Source organism: Amblyomma maculatum, chromosome 6 (genome assembly GCF_055883805.1).
Source record: "Amblyomma maculatum isolate TAMU_Amacu chromosome 6, ASM5588380v1, whole genome shotgun sequence".
Classification (NCBI taxonomy): Eukaryota; Metazoa; Arthropoda; class Arachnida; order Ixodida; family Ixodidae; genus Amblyomma; species Amblyomma maculatum.
Genome location: NC_139349.1, coordinates 134,513,735 through 134,538,584, shown reverse-complemented (window position 1 = coordinate 134,538,584; position 24,850 = coordinate 134,513,735). Strand labels below are relative to the sequence as shown.

General features: G+C 45.0%; 1 protein-coding gene across 1 annotated transcript; it reads left to right on the top strand.

Moving 5' to 3' along the window:
- Positions 1–2,298: 2,298 nt before the first annotated feature.
- Positions 2,299–24,083, top strand: CCT5 (chaperonin containing TCP1 subunit 5). The gene is made up of 9 exons (XM_084607432.1): positions 2,299–2,528; positions 4,823–4,883; positions 5,974–6,138; positions 12,967–13,358; positions 18,678–18,947; positions 21,203–21,388; positions 21,915–22,052; positions 22,785–22,965; positions 23,853–24,083. Exons 1-9 carry the CDS (start codon positions 2,424–2,426, stop codon positions 23,978–23,980), a joined length of 1,626 nt encoding a protein of 541 aa, XP_084463558.1. The 5' UTR covers positions 2,299–2,423; the 3' UTR covers positions 23,981–24,083.
- The last annotated feature ends 767 nt before the right edge of the window (positions 24,084–24,850 follow it).

Below are 24,850 nucleotides of genomic sequence, written 5' to 3'. Positions count from 1 at the left end.
CGTGCCTCACGGAACCGAGAAAGAAGAGGACGAAACAGTGCAGTGGGTGGAACTGATCGGTTCAGTGTTCGTTGCCTCGTACTCGTTACAATATAACAGTTGGCGCAAGAATTTCTGGCATGCAAATGAAGTCCCTCGTCGTTGTGATTAATAGTACCGCGACCGCTTCGCAACGCGTCTTTCACCACGGCCGGTCTCGAGGGAGAGCGCGCGCTGAGAAGCGCACTCTCCCTATCATTGTTCTCACAGCCTGCATTTCCCAGTGTGCTAGGCGGTAGAGACGGTACGTTACCGCGGGGTCCTTGATCACCTCAATCAACATGCTAGCCATGTATGTGGACGCAGGGCATAAGAACTGGGACACCATACTACCCTTCATCACGTATGCGTTTAATACCGCCACGCATGAGACGACTGGGTACAGTCCATTTTTCCTTCTCTATGCCAGACCGCCACGCTACCCCCTGGATACTACCCTCCCCTTCACAAGCCGTGAAGACCCCTGCCTGGCTGAGACCCTCTGTCTCGCCGAAGAAGCTGGGAGAATCGCCCGATTACGGTCTGGTGCTTCACAAGAACATTCTAAAGTGCGATACGATGCCAGTCACCGGCGGGTCACGTACTCTGTAGGTGTTCTAGTCTGGCTGTGGCGCCCAATTCGGCACCGTGGCCTACATCAAAAACTCTTGGCCCACTATGACGGACCATATGTGGTTGTCAAACGCATCAGTGACTTAACTTATGCAATAGCCCGCCTGACAGCATCGAGTCGTCGGTCTGCCAAAACCAAACTATGTCATGTTGCCCTCTTGAAGCCGTGTCAGCCTCGCACGACTCACGAACACGCCCAGAGGGCTTAGGCTGAGTAGGCGGGAAATGTCACGCCGACGAAGGGTTGTGATGGTCTGGGAGAAGAAGAGGAGAAAGCGTTGGTGCCTGGGGCTAGTAGGCTTCACCTTATCCCACTGCCATATCACTGTAAATAAACACACCCCTTTGCTATTTCATCGTAACAATATATACATATATATATATATATATATATATATATATATATATATATATATATATATATATATATATATATATATATATATATATATATTGTTACGATGAAATAGCAAACATACAATATATAGCAAACGTAACAATATATATATATATATATATATATATATATATATATATATATATATATATATATATATATATATATATATATATATATTGTTACGATGAAATATATATATATATTGTTACGATGAAATAGCAAAGGGGTGTGTTCAACGCTGCGGCCCAGCGACTTGTACACAGTATACAACAGTAAGACATATTGTTCTTCATACACTCCATCCCACTCCATACACTCCATCCACTCCACACATCAATCATCCCGTTTTGGGCAGTGTGTAGACACGACACGGGAAAAACAGTGGCTAAAGCTAACTGTCACGTGACTCATACTTGTTCTATTGAATCAAATTCAATTTTTGCCCATCGTTAAATCGCACAAACCAAACCAAACCTGTTAATTACAGCCAATAGTGGATCAAGCACAACGTCGTATACACTTGGTACCGAACCTATGCGAAAGCCTCGCGTGACACGTCGAACATGTCGAACTTTGGAAATCGATGCACCCGGGGAAAAAATACTACCGGGTACATCCGACGTATATCTTTAGTCGCGACATCAAAACACAGCGGCGAATCCGTCCGACGTATCTTTATCCGCAGCTTGTGTGAATGCATGAGGTGGATGTGAAGAAATGACGATCAACGTACTCTTTTTTTCTCTGATGATATCTGTATTTAGATGCCAATGAGAAAGTACTCTCTCATTACAAGTTTAGGGTAGTTATCGATAGATTTATATCGTCATGTATTACAAATTGTATTATAGTAGGCCAAGAATGCGTTTCAGGGCAGTACCACACTCCATCACCCTTCAAGGTCTCAAAGCACTTGGTCCTTGGAAGAATATATAATTTTGTGGGAGCTTTCCTAAAGTATTGCATTTTCTCAGTGCGCTTGGGCAACGAAAGTACGGCACTTCAACATCGTCACACGCACCGCTCAAAGAATGGTGTATTAAAATTAGCGCCTCTTCGTCTAGGTTTCAGCCAACGGGCCAACGTGATAACAGCGTAAATGACTAAAATATTATTGTATCCACTGTTATACTACAATAATAAAAATTATTTGTAATTATTATACAATTTAGTTGTATGTTGTGGAAGCTGATACTGCTGCTACGCTCATAGCTGCGCAACGAATACGCAACTTAGCGGTTGTCATATTCAGCAACCAGAAAACTCCATGGTCCTCGCACGGTCGTTCTGCCGTGTATGACTTTGCTGTAGCTGTTTAATCCGGAATAATCCGGCGTAATCGTTGCGCATTTTCTTACATAAAGAAATCGCAATGAATTCGTTAGGAACATTAACGTTCGACGAGTACGGAAGACCGTTTATTATACTTAAAGATCAGGATAAAAAGAAGCGGCTCACCGGCGTCGATGCGCTCAAGGTAGGCTTTATGCCACCAGCAAATTTTGTTTCACAGATAAGAGTTTATTTTTGTTGGCGGAGAGCGTAAATCGTGTTTGTACTTTCGTTACTGTGCAGGATTTTTAAAATTGTATTAACCTTTCCGGCCAGGCTACTTGTCAAATAACAGCTGCCATTCATTGTTCGACTGCTGAGCCCACGCCTTTTAATTGAAGGTTCAGTACAACTTGCGCAGCTTCCACAGTTCAACCAAATGTGTTATTTTTCTTATCCTTGCAGGCTGCCGTTCTATTGTTGATATTCGCCGCGATTGTCTTTGAGTTTTTAGTTTGCCGATCAGTGACGGGAGCTTCATTACGCTTGCCCTTAAAAGGCAATAGGTGCTGCCACAGGTAATCGGTTGTGTTGGCAGTGAGCAAGATGATTAGGCCGGTTCAAGACTGCTTATTGCGTTGAACACAGTATACTTGATTTGTCATAATCAAATGCTGCGTCTGTGGGCGTATTTGTTCAGAAGTGTTCAGAAGGCTAGAAGCTTGTAAAGACGTTGCGCTTATTGATGTCAAGTATTTGCATGGCCGAATGTGTGTTCAAAAGCCAACATTACGACTACCATGAGTCATTCAAAATTTGTTTTGGCTGAAAACTTGGAAAAATCTTCGTGATGGTAGTTTCAAATCTTTACTTTCAAAACAGTGTCACAACAAAAGTAATTTCTTGAAATGCGGTATGTATTGAAACCTGCGTTCGTGTCGTGCGTTGGTGATAGCTGATAATTAGAACTGTGGCCCAACATTCCCAACATGATATTCTCTTAGCATTCATATCCTCGTGAAATGCAGGGTTCGAGTTTCAAAGTTTGGATTAATCAAGAAAGTTATGCATGCCACAACTAGCTGGCTATTAGTACAGCAGCCCAAATCTTTAACCGGCTTGCGTTACAGAGGAGCTAACCTGCTCCGAGCATAAGCAGTGGACCTTCCGGCAAGTTTTATGCACCCTAAGGCACAGGAGCACAGAAAAGGTGGCCATTGCGCACTCCAGTTAAATATTTGGGCAGCTGTACTTGTTTAATGGATGTAAAGACGAACATTAACTTAGTACGAGAGCCAAGAGCATGGCGAAGTGGTGATAGTCCTGGGTTACAGTTAAAGATTTGGGTGGCTGTATGCTTAGTGGGTGTAAAGACAGAACATTAACATAGTACAAGAGCTTGGCGAAGCAGTGATAGTTTTGGGTTAGTGCAGTTATGTGTTTTGAGGCATTGCTCTGCAGAGCAACACTTGCCATCTGCTAGCTAAGTACTATTAGTTCACTTTGACCACTTTCTTATCATTTCCACCCACTGCTTTCAAGGGTGCTGACATGAAATCATGCATAAGCTTCATGTAAAGGCATCATGTTTGGCTTCCACGACACACTAAGTAATAGCTATTCACTCTGTAAGCTCTATGCACAGCTGTTTGAGCACTTATTATTGGTAACTTGACCTCATGTGCTGCCAGAAAGGTCGAGGTGCACTGTGACTTCACTGCTCACGGGTACCATTACAGTGTGAGAAGGGGCTGTAGTCAGCCTGTAAAAATATTCGCTGAAATAAAAGGCATAGCTGCATTGAAAGAAACATGTAAAAAGACACTAAATATTTAAAAAAAATGAAAACATTATTTTGGCCAACCTTTATTATATTGTTACGGACGACAAGGAAGCAGTGGGCAGTGGCACGGGCAGGAGCGCTCGCGCTAGGCCCGCGAACATTCATTAAACGTCATCTACTATCGTCATCGGTCATGTTCTGTCTCCTGTCTTCATCGGCTTGCCGCTTCGTAACAATATGTAGGCTGAGATTTAAAAGTTGTGGTAATTGTTGGAGTCCTGTTCTTGGTATTTTTTTAGAAAACCTATGGCTGAAGTCCTAAATGAAGGTTGTGGGGACAAATACGATCGAGCATTGTTAAATGTCACTAAAAGATTGTCATTTCTTAAGCAGCCACATTTTGAAATTTGTATTAATATTGCACTCCCTAGCTCTGCATCTGTGCATACCTTAGATTGCCCCACAAAGTCCACACTTCTCGGAACCAGCCTTTTATGTCATATGAACAAGTTCATAGTAAGTGCTGACATAGTTGTGCCCACATGTTGGGAAGCCACTGCCTGCTGCTGGTTGCATATCAGTCACCCAGGAACGGACTAAATTGGTCTTTAAACGTCAGGTTGGGGGAAAAAAATTTTTTTAGTTCATGTTAGTATTTCTCAAACATTTAGTGGTGTCAAGGAGCTTGTGTTTCTCATGTGGACTCTTGCTTTCAGTCTCACATCCTGGCCGCAAAGGCTGTGGCCAACATCATCAAGACGTCGCTTGGCCCAAAAGGTAGTCATGACGACCACCCTGCTTTCCTTTTCTTGAGCTCGAAACCACAGGCTTGGATGCCAGCTAAGATGGTCACACCCTGACAGAGAATCGAGGCAATAACTGTGCAGCATAATTTTGTGTGGGAAATTTCTTAGTCTAAATTAATCTGTATCCACAAAGGCACATTTCATCAACATGTATCTTTTACAAACATGTCATAAAACAGCACATAAAGTCAACACGACATGCAAGTGCTGCTTTCAGCAATGTTCACCAACTACTCCGATCCTAGTGTTAACTATTCCTGGCCACTGAAGATGCTTTAATAGACACTCATCTTGGGTTCGCTGTTAGCTCTACTCCTTGTTCTAGTGATAGGAGCCCAACGCTAACAGAAGTATGGTGTCAATATGATTTCCTTCGATCCTTGTCTACTGCCAGTGTTTGTCTCTGCACTCATTTTCCAGTTACCTTCCGATAATTGTGGTTTCATTTTACTCAATGTTGTTGACCCGCAGTTTACTGCGATTGCAGCAAAAAAAATTACTGTTGGTTCTGATAGTTCGTACTAGCACTGCCTGGTGTGTGGTGGGATGCTGCATGTGTCGAAATTGTCTGTTACCAGCATTTACTTGATTGCATAGACCCATGCAGGATTATTATTTTATCAAGGCCTCATATTCCCTCATCTTTAACTTCCAACAGACCTGTTGATTGCCCAGATTCATGTTCAACACACACACACAAAACGAGAAGACTGCACGAGCGCTGTCGCAATGCTCGTGGTGCTATTTTCTCGTCTTATGTTGGAAAGGGTCTTAAGCAAAGTCACGAAAGAACCAAATTTTTAGAGAGCAAAGATTGAAATCAGTTATTTAGATTGTTTATTTTAAATCGTTTCTATAATGTCAGTTTTCCTGGTGATTGTACATCTTCAGACCAATCAGCAGACCAGACAATATTTTGTGGTTGCGTTACTTTGCCATTGACTTGTCTGGGGCTCTACATACTGATTAGGTGTTAAAATTGTTTCAGGATGGTGTGCTTAATCTAAAAAATGAATGTCGTTTTCTGTTCCGGTCATGGTATGATTTGTTTCCTTATGCAGGCCTGGATAAGATGATGGTTTCCTCGGATGGGGATGTTACTGTGACTAATGATGGTGCAACCATCCTGAAAATGATGGATGTCGAGCACCAGATAGCCAAACTGTTGGTGCAGCTCTCACAATCTCAAGATGATGAGATTGGGGATGGAACTACGGGTGTTGTTGGTAAGTTGCTTTTTTACTGCATTAGCAGTACAAATTTCATTTCGTGAAAATGCTGTGATCTCTTTTCTCTAGTTGTGCGAGTGTGTGAGAGAGTCTCAGCTCCATGAGAAACCCACACAGCAGAAAAATGAAGAAATGATGGCAAAATCAAATTCATGTATGTAGCGGGAGGGGGTCATTTTAAAATTGAGACATGAAAGCAAGTACTTGCACAGCTGATTTGTCACATTGTGTCATATATTGTGCCCGCCTTTTTCTCTTTCGCCTTTTTTCTTTTTTTTTCTTTTTTTTAACCATCACAGACTGTATTTCAGCATGAACTCGTGCACATAATGCTGAGTGTGTACAGCTTTGATATTGAAGATTGGTGGCTCTGTTGTGTTGAGGGCAAAAGGCAAAGATGTTTACTGAACTTGCTCTCCTCGTCATGTGCAACACTTGCACAACACAGTGGCTTGTGTATTTTCTATTGCTGGATATGTCGCTGTGTTTTTATGGCAATGACAAGCTGGTGAAAAATTTTCCATGCCCACTGGCAGTGTTATGGTGCTGACACTACTGCTTGCAATGTGCACAGCCTGAAACCCTGCTTTCATACACACTATGTGTGGTTTCCAACTTGTTGAAAAGTGGTTCATACCCACCGGTCACTGTGCATTGGTGAGGAAGGCTGTGACGCGGAACATTTCAGTAAATGGGCATGAATAGGTTCTTAGGGTAGCCCGGGGGCAACAAACTGGACTCTATGAAGTGGGGCATGGCTCTTCAAGCTCTATTTCTAATTTTTGACCAAATTTGATAAAACCTGGTATTCTTATTCAGTTGTACTAGTTTCAAATATGTAATTTTTTTTTCCAACTGGCCAGTTAGTTCAAAAGATAAATGGAATTAATTCATAATTCGCAGAAACAATGGATAACTTCACTACAAAAAATCAAACTGGACATTTTGCTAGGCACTCAAAAGCATAATGAATACAATGTAAGGAGTGTTAGGAATGTTAGCAATTCAAAGTTCAATTTTGCTCTATATCAGAGTAGGTTACCCACATTTGGAAGTGAAATTTGAACTGCCATAACATTGCTAATGTTTGTTATATCAAAAAAGTGCTTTTAACTTTGAATTCGTTATGCTTTCTAGTATCTAGCAAAGTGTCCATCTGGGTGTCTAACAACCGGGAATTGTCAGGGAAATTTCATGCACCTAGAAAAATCAGGGAAATGTCAGGAAAACCATCAAATTTTGCCAAGTCAGGGAAAATATTACAATATATTTCGCAGTGCATTTTCATTTTAAGATGGTGCACAGCAAGTATGCTATTCATGCAGGTGTTTTTTTTTACTGAGTGCGCCGCAAGGACTTTGACGCCAACCCATGACTAAGCTGCCACAATAGAAGAACCAATCTGCTCGTGAATTGGGTACTCAATAAAATAAGCGGAAGCGCTGCGTGAGAGTAGTACGCGACAAAAAGCGGGAGTAACCGCGCCGGCAGCGCAGGGCTAGGTAGGGTGCCCAGTTGCAAGAACAGTATTTTGAGCCGTGAAAACGGTTTCTTGGGGGGACTAGCAGTCCGAAGCCAAGGAGGCCCAAGCCCCACCGTGAAAAACATTTTGTGGCCCTGAGAAGGTTCCTTGTGACACACCAGCGGTGCGATCTTGGCGCAGGTTCCGCGCTCGAGTGCACGATAAAATTGCTTAACACTTCCATGTGCACAGTCGCGAATTTGGTATCGGCATCACATTCTGCGCCGACGCCGAAGTGAAACTCTCGTTGGGTCGCTGACTTCTCTGGCAACGGATTTTGCGCTGACCACTCAACACAGTGCGCCGGCTCCGCCGCAGAGTATAGTACACGACGGCGGCAGCAACTCGGTGTATCGTGATCCGGCATGTAATTCACGCTGTAATTTTAACCCACTGTGTCGTCATCGGGCAGCGTGGTTGATGTTCCCTGCACATCTAAGTCTGGCATCGGCTTAACGCAGGTCCCGATGGCACGCTTGAGGCTGGCGCCTTCTAGTTTTTGTTCCACACCCGTTTCTTATGGCTTCCAAAGGCTTGTTGCGTGCACCGTTACAACCTACTCTTTTCCGGCATCTCGATGGCGAGGAAAAACTGCACAAAGCAGTGCATCGAGAAAGAGCGACAGCAACAAACTCAAAACAAAGGGAAAAAATGAAGCCTCGATCATGCCAGCCAATGGGAGACTCTGAACGACAAGCGTGCTGCGCAAGAGCTAATCATAAACCATAAACGGCCTTCGGAAAACCAACGCGCTTGAGCGAAGCCTTTTTGAGATGGCCAAATTCCGCAGAAAAGAGCTTCAAACCAAGCCCAAGATGGCGGTGATCGGCCGGCTGCAACACCCGCCGCGCGCGCGGGAATTTCGATCAAATTTTCTCTTTTTGGGGAGCATGTCGTGGCTGCTGTAACGTTTTGAAAGCTGATTGTATCGCATTTCCTGGCCTAATTCAGCGTTAATAATTTGAGTGCAGGTGCGCGAAAGGATAACATTTCCGAGAATGAGTTTCTCAAAATCGATTTTTGACTCATTTTCGACTGTCCCAAGACTTGCCTCTCCCCTTAATTTGAGTGCAGGTGCGCGAAAGGATAACATTTCCGAAAATGAGTTTCTCAAAATCTATTTTTGACTCATTTTCGACTGTCCCAAGACTTGCCTCTCCCCTTAATTAACTCTACGGTTGTTTAAAAATTTTTGGTACAGCAAGTCTTCAACTAATTTTATTTTCCAGGTGACTGTGCTTTATCAACAATCTGAAAGTTTGCAACTTAGACGCAGTTTCCTTTCATGGCCGCGGGCGCCGCTGCTGTTATGCACCCTTGTATACACTCGAATTTCGACCAGTCAAAATCGCAGTCTTTCGATACATGGAGCCTATAGGAAGTTTAGCAACTGGTAGTATCAAAGAGCTTTGCTGACGCTTGCATCAGTGCACTTTTAATTTTCAGTAAACTTTTGACGTTTTTACCGTTTATTAACACTAATAACAGCCTTTCACTATTGTAAAATGCAAAATATGATTAATAAATAGCTTTTTGTTGGGAATTACTCGTCTATGCTCATTATTGTCAGCAGCAAAAGTTTTGAGCCTTTTCACTCATCAGGGAATTTGAATGAAATAGTCAGGGAAAACCTGGAAAAGTCGGTGATTTTGAAAATAGTGGTTTGCTAGACACCCTGACCTATATGAATTTCTTGTAGTGCGGTTATTGTTTATTGTTTCTGCTAATTATGAACCAATTCATTTATCTTGAAATAATTGGCCGAGTGGAAAAATAGTTGCATATTTGAAATCATTGCAAGAAACTAAACTATTATTATTTTTTTTTTTTTAATCAAATTTGGCAGTGGTGGAACTGCGGCGCCAAACTGCGCTAAATCAGAAATCCTGCTACATGCTGCTACAAAATCGACTTCTTGCCTACTTCTGCGCTACGCCTGCGTCGCAGAATAACTCCTGGGCGGACAATCATGTGACACAAAATTCACGTTTGTCTACGTCACTTCTGCGTCTCCTGCCCTTTTTTTTTTTTTTTCTTTCTTTTTTAAATTTGTTTGGAGGGAGTGAGAGGGGGTTGTAAGATATCTCTCAAGTCCAATGTGTGGGAAGGGTGAGAGGAGGAGCTGGCAGGCTGGATGTCGAAGGGTTGAAGCACGCTCAAATGCGGGGCATGGCGGCTTAGTGCTGCCCTGGGCGCTCGCGTAGTTTGTGTATGTGTGTATGTGTGTGCAAAGGATGTGCGAGCAGGCTGTCCAATGCTGACAGCGCGGTTTCAAACTAGTGACACTTTGGAACTCCCTCGGCGAAGCACAGCTGGAGCAGTATGCACGCTTGCTCCTTTTTTTTTCCCCTCGTACCAGTGAGGTATGGGCTGCGATGGCCTGATTAGCAATGGAGGGAGCGTTAAGCATTTGACTGCTTTTGTGCGTGTGCACTGGACTGTTGGCCGCTTTTATACCTTAAGTTCAACCATTTATGTGGAACATCTTGTATAATTTCACAGCTCAATTCCAAACGTCAATGTTTACGCGCCCTTTAGCAGATTATCTCAGTCTTGACAGTTATTTCTTTTCCGCCACTACAAAACTGCATGTGTGTGGGGGCGCGCGTGTGCAAATAACTCGTACCCTTGAACGTTTTCATTACAATGAGGAAAGCATACGCACTATCCCTGCAGTGCACTGCAAAGAAGCAGACTCACGGCTATGAGTCCCTGTGTCGCTTTGATTAACCAGCCATTCCGCCCAACCACCGGAAGAAAAAGATCGAAAGCAAAGATTGCGAATGCACGGAATCTGCGCTCATTCCACATCCCCACGCATCGAGCCTTTTGACGCGCCTCTCTTGAGGGGGGAAAAAATCTCCACCCAGGACCTGCAAAAATAGTCTTCCCCCTTTCCCTCCAATCAGCACAGGCCCTGAAGGAAAAAAACGCCTGGACGTTACCCTGATGTACAGGATAAGGACAATCAGGAAAAGATACAGGAAGAGATAAGGCTGGCCAGGAAATATATAAGCACCAATGCTGAGCTGCTTTTCTCAAAAGGCGTCAAGTCTATAAATTTTGCAGACGTTGAGAGTGGACAAGCCCTTTTGAAGAATGGAAAAGAAAGGCTCACAGCGGCACTATCCGCTGCGTCATCAAGGCAAGAGAAGAAATAGTGCCTTAAAGTTGCAGGTTTAAGAAGCGGCAGTTTTAAATTTCTACAGAGTTTTTATAAAGACAGCTAGCTACCTTCATTAAAAGGCTACGGTGTTTATAGTGTAGTTGCATATCTTGTTATGCCTTCCCTCTGAATAAAAACTTTTGTTTTAGCAAAGCCCCCCTGTTTGTTTAATTTGGGGCTTGTAAAGAAAAGAACGGCACTTTAGACTGCATTTGAGCTTGAAGCTTGTGTTTTCATGGCTATGGTAGTTATAAACATCTGACAAATTAAGTTCCAGAAATAAAACAAGTCTTCTTTATTTAAGCGTCTCGAGATTTTAGATTTTGCTACGAAATTTTTTTTTTTTTTTTCTTCTACAAAAGCTCGAATATTTGCTACAAAATGCCATCTTTCCTTTTACAAATCTTTAAATTTCTGCTACAAGCTGCAATTTCTTCTGCTACAAAAGCTGCTACAAGAAGCCAGTTGCCAGTTCTACCCCTGAATTTGGTCAAAAATTAAAAAAAAAAAAAGTTTTAAGAGCCATTTTTCTTGACAGACAAACGTTTTGCCTGCATGAGTAAGCTACAACAGACCTAAAGATATATATGCATGTGTCCCTGTCAGCAACTGATTTAGTTTGTAAAATTGGTGTGTCGGCGCTCGTTTCTGGGCGCAGATCCAGAAGCCAGCCTACTCCGCTATTCACTTAAAATGGTAGCAACTCTAGCCCTTTGGTAAGGACGTCACATTATTAAATAAATCCAATTTTTTCAATGATAAGTGCACTTCTCCTGCGCTACCAGACAGGAATCAATATTAACAGTCAGGGAATAGGCTACGCTGAAAACAAAAATTGGATGATTTCGGTCTGCTTTAAGGTGAAACATTTGTTGCCTTTTGAAGTGCGTCTGTTCAATACTGATACACGATTTGATCCCAGCTGACCTTGTGCTTGGACCAGTTGGGGGCAGACATCGTGTGACATCAAAGTGTAGAAGCATGCTGAAAGGTTGTCGCTGGCAAACTGCCTCAATTGTTTGCCAACGGGTAAAAGGCACGTACAAGTGCTTCATTATCCCCAGAGTGGCCAGTGCGATTTTCACTCGCCATTCAGCAAAGGCAGGAGCAAGAACATAGTGCTTGTTTCTAAGTGGCCTGTACTTTGTCATAATGTTCATTCAGGAAATGTAAAGATGGTTTAAAACAGTTGTGCTGCTTCCCGTCAAGGACGAGTTGTTTGTGTCATATTAAAACAGTATGCTCTGGCTAATTGAAGCTCGCTGAATTAAAGGGGTACAGACGTTTGGGTTCAGGTTTCATCCTTTGTATTGATGCACAAGACATTGCTGCACATGGATCACCACAGCGGTATTCGCCTGCGGCCACTGAATAATTTATAATCGAATTTCTTTTCTCACCCATTTCGGTTTGAAAAGCCGAACAATGGCTGTGATGTCAAAGTCGAGTCAAGTCACGTGAAAGACGACAAAAACATTGATATAATTGTTCCTGAATTGTTTGAATTTTCTGAGGTTGGCCTGTCTCATGAACAGGGATCATAAAAAGTGAGTGTGATTATGTTGCCTTTTTTTTTAAAAAAAAAAGTTTTCTTATGGCACGTGACCTACACTAGATTGTGACGTCACAGCCATTTCTTGGCTGCCAAAACTGAAACTGGTGAGGAAAGAAAATTCAATTCTAAATTACTTAGTGGCCTTAGGTGAAAACCACATGGTGATCTCCATATACAGGAATGTCTTATGCATCATTAACAAAAAAAAAAAGACTTTTTTTTTTCTTTTTTTTCTTTTTTTTTTTTTTTTTTTTTCAAAAACTGTTGTGTTGGTCTCGCAGAAGTCAAGTGTGTTTATATTTGAACTGGAAATAATTGAAAACTGTCATTTCATTTTGAGTTCAATGTCAAGCGGAATGTGCCTGCTTGGAATACCTTTGATATGCGTAATCAGCATGGAGTGCACTTGCTGTAATGATTTTTGTTTGCATTCACCATTATTTTTCAGATTCAGTAGGTACCATATTCGCTTTGGTACATGAGCTTGGGTCTGTGTGTTGTCATGTTTCTCGGTGGAAGCCCAAGCTAGAAGGTAGCTTTTGCTGTGCTTCACACTGATGGGCAGATGGGGGTCGTTTGCAGTGTTGGCAGGAGCCCTGCTGGAGCAAGCGGAGCAACTTCTCGACCGGGGCATCCACCCCATCCGCATTGCGGACGGCTTTGAGATGGCTGCTCGTTGCGCGGTGGCCCACTTGGACCAGATAGCAGAGAGCTTCTCTGTTTCAAGGGACGACAGGGAACCCCTGATCCAGACAGCCATGACTACACTGGGCTCCAAGATTGTGAACAAGTGCCACCGGCAGTTCGCTGAGATCGCGGTCGATGCAGTGCTCTCAGTGGCTCAGCTGGATCGCGGGGATGTCAACTTTGAACTGATCAAGGTCGAGGGGAAGGAGGGTGGCAAGCTGGAGGACTCTCTGCTTGTCCGGGGTGTGCTCGTGGACAAAGACTTCAGCCACCCGCAAATGCCTAAGGTGAGGAGCCCAGTCTTGATCGAATTACTTGGCCTTACGCTCGAATGGGCATGAAATGAAATGTGCATTTCGAGGCCTTTGCATCCTGCCTGTTGTTAGTACATGAAATAAGTGCAGGGCATTCAGTTCCTTACATTTACTGAAATACTGTTGGATGTAATGGTCACCCTGTGGTCTTCAGAGGTTTGAGAATTGCTGCACATGGTAGCTTAAAGCATAGTTCCAAGTCGACCATAACAGCCGCCCCAGCACTAAAGTAAAGCTGCCCCTGTGGTGTGGAGTGATGACAGCCTAATCCATTCTAGGAGGCGTGCCGTTTGACTGGATGCCTGCTCAGGTTCTCTGGGTGGGCAAGCCATGCCTTGGCTGCCTTTGAATGACATTGGCCACTGACCCAACCAGGTGCGGCAGCTGCAAATAGGTAGTTTAGGTTGGCTTAGTGCACGGTGTAAGAAATATTTCAGGCGTAGTAACAGCGCCTCCGCGGCCGCGGAAATCTCGTACCAACTTCGACGCTTCACCGTGAGATGGCGCTACTGTACAGGAGGCTTTTAAATGTGCGCCGTGCCCACGGTGGCCGTGACGCGTTGTATCAGCAATTCTAGCGTTGTCGGTGATGAGTCACCTGTGCGAAATGAATGTACTTGATTTCAATGGTACATTTTCAGCGAAATTGGTCAGCTAGATTTCCAAGTTATGACCTGATGTTACTTTAAAGATGCGATAATTTTTGGCGTGTGGTCCGCTTTTCCTCAGGCAACGAACGCTTAACATGGCCTGTTATTGTGTAGATAAAAAAGCACAATCGAGCTGAAACAAATGACAGCTAGCCATGTCTACCAACATCCGCTATTTCGCATCGCCACTTTTGCTTTCCATGTGTGTTTAGAACAGCTAGACACTGATGTAAATAGCTCGGTAACACGTCATCATTCTTACGGAATTTAGAACCAGAGGTATTGGATGTAATACTGACGCCCACAAAAGTACTGACAAGGAGTATGTGTGTATATTTTTTCTCGTGGCACACAAACGGCTTTTCACTGCAGGTAGGTGTTTGTTGAGCTCGGGTTAAAAAGAGGGAAGCAGCTGCAAGAATTTCAAAGGCATATAGAACGCACTTAATTTATTTTCTGAAAACACAAGCAATGAAATGCATCAATTCATTACGCAGTAATGACAACAGGCCCCGCAGGCGATACTTCGCTCTGTGACAATGCAACGAAAAGAGAGTACTTGAAAATTTAAACGAGGATAAAACAGTTTTAAACTAGCTTCGATAGCTTGCGCAGCTTTTGTGTTTTGTTTTCAGCATTCTTTGTCAGCTGCTTGCAATACTGACGCATGCGTAGTGCTACGTAATAATGCACGACTTGTGCCATTATGTCGACTTTATGCTCACTGCATGGAAATGACATCTTATGATTGTCTAGAATGTAGTCGACAGTTATGTCGTAGACATTCTTATCAGAAGCATGCTTCTGAAACTGTTTTTCTATTTCGTTTAAGAGAAAAATATGGCAACATTTGCATGTAGCAGACCGCCTCGTGTTTTCTGCAAAACTAGGGCTGCTTCGGGCCTGGTCACGTTTGCAGAAGCCGTTAGCCCAGTTTTGCACGCTGAGCAATCGGTGCATTTCAGCAGTTCCCTGCATAGAAACCCGGTCACATAATAAATTATACAATCGGTTACACTAGCTGAGTCGGGTTCGTTGTGAATAAAGTCCTCACATTCATTCTCACTGTCTACAAGACCATCAAGTTTGGCCTTCAGCTCATTGATACGTGGCTCGTAAGGTTCTTTGAAGACTAGAATCATGTCGGACAGGTTTATCAGACGCAAGTCTTCATTTTCATGTACCTGACAGTTGCCATATCTTGGAGGTTTCAACAAGCTGTACACAGAAAGCATGCTGTACAGCTGCAAGAAAGTTGGTAGACACGGGTGCTCATTTTGCCCACCTGCTTGGCGGATAATACCGAAGAATTTTTCGAGCACATCTTGGTTAAATTTCGCAGTTAAAACATACTTGAAATTGCATTTCTCCAACAGGTACTTGGAAAGTTGCATGCTTGAGAGAGAGAATAGTCACTCTTAAGCCCTCGGCAGTTGAATTTGACAGAAAATTTCTTTGGTCAATACGTCCTGCCTTCACGTTTTTTTCCCAATCATTGAGCCAATTCAGAAAAGATTCTAGAAAAACAAAATCTTGACTGTGCAGTTTTAACCCTTCCTTTGGATGTTTCCGATTCAATGCATCGAACAAATTGTTCATTTTCATAGTAAAATCAACAGTGCCCTTGACATTCTCTAGACCTGGCGTACCTCTTTTGGAATAGAACTCTAGCCCATTGGCAACGCTAGGGCTGAACAGCTGTGTTGCTAGTTTCACCTGCATCTTTTCAGTATTTGTTGGGTTTAGATGTGAGTATGAGAGTTTAGGACAAACCCTCAATTTGCCTTCATGCTTAGTGTCTGCAATGTATAGCTTGTCATAGTGTGACCAGAAAACACTGGTACTGTTAACACAAAAGCATTTTTTGCTGCAAAAGTCGATTTCACACGCACTTGACAAGATGTGGTACATCTGAAAAAACATAAACGTTCCGCGTCTCACAAGCTGGATTGAGGAAGAAGTTCTTTGTTGCCTCTAGTTCTCCGCTAACACCAAACTGTTTCCACATGGAGCGGCACCATCGCAAACAATTCCATCAACAAATGCGCCTGCGTCCTCGAGGAGGAGGATAGCCTTTACGGTGAGCTCTGCCAACACAGTTCCTTTTGTGGGTCCAGAGCTAGAGAAAACTGCAACGGGTTGGGAATAGTTTTCTCCGAAGGAACGAAATATAAACACCAGTCCGTGGTCCGCTAGCTTCTCTGGTGCTGTCACACCATCCCCGAAATCTGCAAATCCAGTGTAGGTCATCGTTCTTGCGTTTACTCGCATCTCTTTCCGGACGTGAATCTCATCGAAAATGAGAATACCATGCCGCTGGAAAGTGTCTTTTTTTTTTGCGAGCTTCTTCTTAAAAGCAGCAAAAAAGCGTGGATCAAAACCGCAGTTCACGCGTACCATTGACAAGTGCTTCTTTATAGTTGAAACACACGGCAGCGGCAATATGTCGTTATCCCTCAAGAATGAGTACACTGATGGGCTGCGAATGTGAAGAAGCAGGCAGAGTAGTAGCCGATGTTCCGTGTAACGTCGGCCACTTTTGTTCTTGCATTTTGCAGCTGCAATGCACTCTTTAATTGCAGTTGCTTGTCCTTCAGGAATATTCAAGCCACTTAGCTTCTCACTTAGAAATCGAGGAGAGTTTATTCTTCGCCTGCTTTAGCTAGATCGTGATTGTTCGGAGCCTTTTTCGTAGAGAGTCAACTGACCGTTTCAGCGCATATCGGGCTCTCCTGAAAGCAGCTATGTTACTGGCTCCGGGGACAGTCATGCGGAAATAGCGAGGACGGTTTTTCTCTGTTTTTCTCGGCCATTCGTTTCTTGTGAATTCGAAGTGTCGTTGGAACACGCTCACAGTATAAGCACACACTTCCACCGTGTTTGAGAATCGACGCACATTTTTTGTGCCGCCACTGGCCTGTGATGTCAACAAACGCACTTTCAGGCCGGACTTTAGGATAGGCTCTAACGTTCGGTCCACCAGAACACAAACGTGTTTCGTTGACGCGGGCGATCAAGGACTCAATATCTTGAAAACAGCTCACCTCGGAAGGAAACCCACAGGAGCTAAGGGCTTCTTTTCCCAGCAGCGCAACTGTAACTTTCAGCTCGCTGTCAATAGAAACTGCTTTTCTTGTAACAACACGGCTTGGAGGAGCAGTGAAGTACTCGCTGTAATCATTACCTGACGCAGTGTTTGAAAGCAGAGTTGCTGACTTAAGAAAATGCAATTCTGCATACACAACTGTTTGCACGCCGTCCAAGTCAATTTTATGACAGGCCCACGCAGTGTTCGGGAGTGCTAGGTTATCTGCCGCTTCGAAAATTGCAGAGAACGCATTTGAAGAAAGCATCGTTCGAAGTGCTACAGGAACAACAGCCTCACTCAATGGATCTGGCGGTTCCGACGGCATGTCACCGGTAGTAGCAGTTGCAGATATAGGGCAGTCAGACGTTACACGGAGTTTTTTCCTATTTACAGGCGGTTGGCGGTTCGCGGGTTCTTTCCTTTTTCTCTCCTCCTTCGACATGTAGCTAGGACAACCGGGGAATTTCGTAGGGACTGCGTCCTTCGCCAGGCTAGCTCTTCGCGGCGCACTAAACAGCACATGCCCTTTGTAAACAGCATCCCAAGTCCTTGTAATATATTTTGGGTCAAAACGTTTTTTGCAGACGTAGTCCGTTGCCTGCAACACACTGTCTTTACGGGGAATAGCGTGGCGCCATACCTTCAAGCGTTCCTCTTCTTTCGGAGCTGCAAAGAGCGAAACGTCAGCACAGCTCTGGTACCCGGAGTTGCACCGGGGCACAAAGCACTTTTTCCCCATTTCGCTTGCCTTCAAAGAGACGACTTGACTACGCGCATGAAGAAGATAATCCTTGGCAACCAAAATACCACCACACAAGTGAAATCATCACGAGCAAAGCAATACACAAACGGGAAAAGCAAGCGCAAAAGCAGCACACTACGAACACAGCGTAAGGCACCAAGCCCCCTAAAGCCCCCTCTGCCTTAATGCCATCTGGTGGCGTGGGAGGGAAATGGGTACTGATTTTCCTCTCCGGCCGCCGTATGAACGGCGCAGTGAGCTGTATCACCTGAAATATTTCTTACACCGTGGCTTAGTGGGTGGTGCGTTTCAGTTAAGGGGAACACTTTGCTTTGTAAGCTTGTTCTAGTTTCCATAGAACATTGCATGGTCTGTGGGGAATGCAGTGTGTGAAAGGGAATTTCTTAATTGTTATTTTATTCTTATTTTTTTTCTTGAGAGTGCAGACATGCGGCCACATGTTTTGAAAAAGTAAACCCAGTGGCTTAGTACAGTCATGCTGTTCAAGGAATGTATTTTCTCTGTTGCATATAGGTGTGAAATGATAAAGTAGGTCTTGACTATGCACCTACCATGGCGGCTCAGTGGTTGGGGCACTTGACTGCTGATGCCAAGGGTGCAAGTTCAGTCGTACAATCCTATGGCAAGAGTTGTGGGGTGGATGAATGTGCTCGCTAGTACCATGGTTTGGGGAGGGGAATGTATTTGTGCATCACTTTTGACCATTTGGTGTCAGCTGTGTGTGTGTGTTTTGACCATTGCTTGCTGCCATTTGATGCCGATGTTGGTTTGTGCATCTTTGTGTTGCTCAGGAGGTGCGCAATGCCAAGCTGGCCATCCTGACCTGCCCGTTTGAGCCACCCAAGCCAAAGACGAAGCACAAGCTGGATGTCAGCTCGGCTGAAGAGTTTGAAGCCCTGAGGCGCTATGAGCGGGAGCAGTTTGAACAAATGGTGGAGCAGGTGAAGGCAGCCGGTGCGAACCTGGTCATCTGCCAGTGGGGATTCGACGACGAGGCCAACCACTTACTGCTTCAGAAGCAACTGCCGGCCGTTCGCTGGGTTGGAGGGCCCGAGATCGAGGTATGCTCCTTTTGAGGGTTTCCAATCTTGTTCTAGTTTGCACCGCAATACAGTCGAGTCCACTTATAACAATATTCAGGTGCCACAAAATTTCCATTGTTATAACCGATAAATGTTATAAATGGTTTCCACGAAAAAAAGCATAACAACTGCAGAAAGGGGTCACGGACGGCAAGTGACATGCGAGCTCCGCCGAGACAGTTTTGGTGACCCCGAAAGAGGTCTTGTAAAAAATAAGAGAAGGTTGCCGGCTGCCCCTCAGCTTGAGAAATCCCGAAGTAACGCTGGGGTGAAGAGAGAGAGAAAGACGAAACTTTTATTTATAGGCAGAGGAGATTGGAGCACGCTGGCTCCTGGGGTGAAATCGCCGCAGGCATCTTGCCACGTACACCTCACTGGCTTGCACGAGAAAACCCCATGTCAGTTAACCTTGCTTGCTTCACGTGAAGTGTGTCGACATCCTTCTCCATGGCATCTAGGTACACCACGTAGTGCAGCGGAAGGTCCCTCGCGAAAACAAAGCCCCAGAGGGACTGAATCAACTGCAGGGCCTCTTGCGAGAACAACGTTGAGGCAGCCTGCCCTACCGCGTCATCGTCGCTGTCGTCGTCAGGCGCCTTGTCGAACGCGTTTGCGCCCACTGTCAAGCGAGGACTTTGTCAAACTTCTCAGAGGAGCGGAGGATCGTCGACACCATCAGTTGCGATAGTGCGTACTCCTTCGCGATACTGCACTTGTCGTCTCCAAATCGATAGCCGTGCGCTTTCTTTTCACTGGCAACGTTGTCCGATAATCAGCGGATGGATCGGCCATCATAAGTTTCGGCGGCGATTCAAACGAGGCGAAGAAACCACATTGCCAGGAACGACTTCGACGCAATCAACTTCCACAAACAACCAAATTCGTTTGCAGAACTGCGCAAAATGAGGGGCGAGCGGGTGAGTGAGAAAGTCCATTTGTGTTTCGGAGGGTGGCGCAGCGCAGAGCTATGGGCGCAGTCCATTCGTGTTGCAGCGGGAGAAAGGCCCGCCGGCGATTAGGTAGAGCTGCTCTTGTGGTGTGGAGTGATGACAGCCTAATCCATTCTAGGAGGTCCGCCGTTTGGCAGGATGCCTGCCTAGGTTCTCTGGGTGGGCAAGCCATGCCTTGGCTGCCTTTGAATGACATTGGCCACTGACCCAACCATTGCAGCGGGAGAAACAATGCCGAGAAGGCCAGAAAACAGGTTCTATTGTATGAGCACGCGTGCGGGGAGGGTGCAGCAGCTGGAATTTCTTTTTCTTCTTTTCAAGGATTTCGCATTCAACTACCTTTTGGCACGAGCGAGACTTCATTGTTATAACAGATAATGTGACAAGGGGGCATTGTAGTAAGCCGGTTATTTTACCATAGAAAACATACAAAAGTGGACAGTACAGCAGGTTTTCATTGTTAAAACCACTATTGTTATAAGTGGACTCCACTGCACCTTGGAGGTTTCTTTTGTTGCCAAAATTTTGTGTGCCGGCTTTAATTAATCAGATTTGCAGATCAGAGCACAAGCAGTTAATTTTTACGGGCATGTGTTAAATTTCATGTAAAGTATCTTAACGATTAAAAATTGTTTCATCAATGCACTGCAATTTGTCAGGTGTGGGTCCTTGAAAGATTAGGGTGGCACAAATATTTTTTGAAGTTATATTACTGGTGGCAAGGCCCGTGTGAAAATGGCAGAGGATATGCTACCAGTGTACTGATTTTAGAAGTGACTACTGCATACCCCAGTGAACACGAAAAGGCACCTCAGTTCCAATATGAGGAATGCTTAATTTCTTCAAATGCAATGAACTTGCCTCTGTACACCGGTAACCTAGTCACAGCAGAATAAATTTATACCATAGCACACATCTAGAAAACGCTGCAGTGTACTTGTGTTCTTCGGAAGTGCCTGAAAGGGTTTATGGCTTATGTATATGATAGACTTCTTCGGGGTGTAGTAGCTGCACCCATGTATTGGAGAGTTGCTGGAAAGAGCAGAGCTGTGGATCTCATCTGCACAGTAGCTACACAGCACACCTTGTTCATACTGTCCTGCATTTTCCGTGTGCTGTGCGATGTCAGTGCACATTAAAGAACCCCAGGTGGTTGAAATTTCCGGAGTCCTCCACTGCGGCGTCTTTCATAGCCTGAATTGCTTTGGGACATTAATCCCAACAAACAAAATCAAACCTGTCTTGCATTTTCAGATTTTCATAGCAGTTTTCCTCTGTTTGCAGCTGATTGCAATCGCTACAGGTGGTCGCATTGTGCCGCGGTTCTGTGAGCTGAGTGCGGACAAGCTCGGGTCAGCTGGCCTGGTTAAGGAGCTGTCCTTTGGCACAACCAAGGACCGCATGCTGGTCATTGAACAGTGTCCCAACTCTAGGGCGGTGACCATTTTCATCCGGGGAGGCAACAAAATGGTGAGCTGCCTTTATTATGTGGTGCATGCGGGGAATGTATAAGCAGCAAAAGTCATGCCTGACCTTCTCACTCTTTCAAGGCTAATTTCAAAAAAAGCCTTTTACAAAATATTCAAATGACCAGTTTTACTTCTGGGCTGTGTGGGGTGGCTTGTTTTGCATCACTGCTTTTGTAAAAAATTCTGGAGCTTGAGTTCTAGGGGGCCTCAGAGCTCTGCTACCAATTCTCCAAAAATATGCGCTGAAGTGAATGTTGCCATGAATTGGCTTCATTTATTGTGCTGTACTATTGTTGCCTTTTTTGTCCCCTGTGCTTCATTCGCACCCAAGACACTGCGCAGCAGTTTTTGGCGCTGCTGTGCAACATAAGAGGTGCAACATAACTCTTCCATTCCGAACCATGGTCCGGCTTCACATTTGAGCTGTGCACACTGATGTGGATGGGACACATTTGCAGAGTCTTGGGGATATGGGGTTCCACGCTTGTGCGAGCTGCTAAAGTGGCGGCTTGTGCTGTGTTGTGCAGATAGTCGAGGAGGCCAAGCGGAGTCTGCACGATGCACTCTGTGTGATCCGGAACCTCGTGAAGGACAACCGCATCGTTTACGGCGGTGGCGCCGCGGAGATCTCCTGTGCTCTGGCCGTCGGGGCACAGGCAGACAAGGTGAGGGCACTGGTTTGAACCCCTCTCTCTCTGGCCCGCTGGCGATTAGGTAGAGCTGCTCTTGTAGTGTGGAGTGATGACAGCCTAATCCATTCTAGGAGGTGCGCCGTTTGGCAGGATGCCTGCCTAGGTTCTCTGGGTGGGCAAGCCATGCCTTGGCTGCCTTTGAATGACATTGGCCACTGACCCAACCATGCCATAAGCAAGTGTTACGTTTAGGTAAAAAAAAGCAGTGCTTAAGCTAGTTCCCAGTTTTGCAGGAGCAGGACAAGTGCAGCGATACATTTATCAGAAGAGAAACGGAAAAGGGGGGGGGTATACCAGCAAGAACGAATGTATGTGGGTCGACCAGAGCTTTCTTTCCTTATAAAGCAGGAATGTGGTTGAAGCTGTCTACAGTCATGGTGCTGCAAGTACACTAAGAGCTTGTTGATTTGAACTTTACGAGACTTGAGAAAAAAAACGATGAGCCGCTAGCGTCACGGTATATTTGTTTGGTGAGAAACTGGGCAAGCATCGTCAGCTTTTTCTTTTTAAAGTAGTGGAAGGGGGGGGGGGGGGGGACATTTCTATCTGATTCTGTTCATTAGCAGTACTGTTTTATTTAGCATCTGCCCTAATTTTTCTTTGCCAAGCAACACAGCATCTCTTCTTCCTGACAACCTCTACAACTGGTTGCTGTTTAGTCAGCGAGATTAGCATGCTGGGTGGTTGTGTGTGTGCTACCCGCAGATCTCAACGCTGGAGCAGTACCCATTCCGTGCCTTTGCGGACGCCCTGGAAAGTGTGCCACTCGCCCTGGCTGAGAACTCTGGCCTGCCGCCCATCGAGACACTGACTGAAGTGAAGGCCCGTCAGGCTGAGGAGAACAACCCCTGTCTTGGCATTGACTGCCTTGGCAAAGGCACCAATGGTCAGTACCTCACCCAGTTGTGGTCTCCCCTTACTCTTTGCTGGTGGTTTGCACCAGAATTATGGCATGCGAACTACAGAGCAGTCCATTCTCGTCATTACAAGGATTTGCATTCCTCAATACTTCTGCTGTGCTCCACAGCAGTGCACATGAAGTTTTGCTCTTTTTTTTTTAAGTATTGAATAGGCTGATTGACTCAGAATGCATTCACTTGTTTCGTTGTTGCCTGCTGCTGGCTTGATACACCAGGCCTCTGTTTCCTGTGCTTCATTCGCACCCAAGACACTGCGCAGCAGTTTTTGTCGCTGCTGTGCAGAACATAAGAGGTGCAACATAACTCTTCCATTCCGAACCATGGTCCGGCTTCACATTTGAGCTGTGCACACTGATGTGGATGGAACAGGCTTGTGGATAACCCGGGTCTTACATTCCTAAAAAATCCAGTAATCATGTTCTAATAGGGAAGGTATTTAAAACTGAGAAATGGAGTTTAGAGCTGTGATTACGCATCGTTCAGGAACTTGCAAAAATGCATGGAAACATGCCAATTTTCTATGCCTCCACATTGCAAAACTTCCCGCATATCCAAAGGCAGCAACACCAGGAAAAACTGATTTGTGATTTTTAGTTGCGGATGATAGTGAACGATAAATGTAGCTGAATTGTTGCACTTTTTTCGGGGTGGCTAGTGAATTGAGAGGCTGGAAAGGCTGTCGGTGAAATCTTTGAGCAGGATTTGAAGCTGCAACCCTTGAAGGTTCAAAGTCCATATGATAAATGTACTACATGCTTTTTTTCTCATAAAATGGCTAAAGAAGCAACTGCAGGTGATTGTGATAGCCCTTCCTAAGAGACAAGCTGGATGATGTGGAAATTTTCTTTTGCAGACATGAAGAAGCAACATGTGATTGAGACCCTGACAAGCAAGAAGCAACAGATCAGCTTGGCCACCCAGCTGGTGAAGATGATCCTCAAAATCGACGATGTCCGGACACCAGACAGCAACTTTGCCTAATTTAATTTCTCTTCTGCACACGCATCCGCTTTGCCAATGTACTGCCGCGAATAATAAACCAAATGCACTGTGACTGGTTCACAGCCTCTCTTCCAAGTCCAAATGAGTGTCATGTTTCGCCAAAGAATGCACACAGTTTGTTCAAACACAACCTTTATTTTGTAAATAACATTACGGTTGCATCCTGCAGATCTGGTGTATATTATCAATGGTCACAACAGCAAATGGTTTCAACTAGCAACAGGCACAGATAACATCAAACAAGCGTCTGGCACCAGAATGCCTGTGTCGCACCTACACAAACTGTCCAGCAACCATCAACTGACAAAACGATTGAGGAACTCCTAGTTCACATCCTTATTAAACTTCATTGCATAACCCCATAAAACATGGACAGCAGTGGTAAGACGCCCGACTACTGTGCCGGAGTTCCCGGGATCGAATCCCGGCCTCGGCGGCTGCGTTTCGATGGAGGCGAAACGAAGTGGCGTCCGTGTGCTGTGCGATGTCAGCGCACGTTAAAGATCCCCAGGTGGTCGAAATTACTCTGTAGCCCTCCACTACGGCCCCCTTTCTCTCTATCCACTTTCACTCCCACCTTCATCCCTTCCCTTACGGCGCGGTTCAGGTGTCCACAGAGCAAGTGTGACAGATACTGCGCCTTTCCCTTCCTGTGAACCAACCAACCAACCATCTCGGTAAATTCCAAGGTCCCACTGGCTGATGTAAAGCCTACAGCAGTAGCAGCAAATCCCGACAACACTGGACATTAATTGGCAGCTGCTCCATTTTGCAACTATTGGCTTTCTGCACAGTAGGTGCTCAGACTCAAGTTGTGGGTGCAAGTAGTAGTGGCATGATTGGCCACAC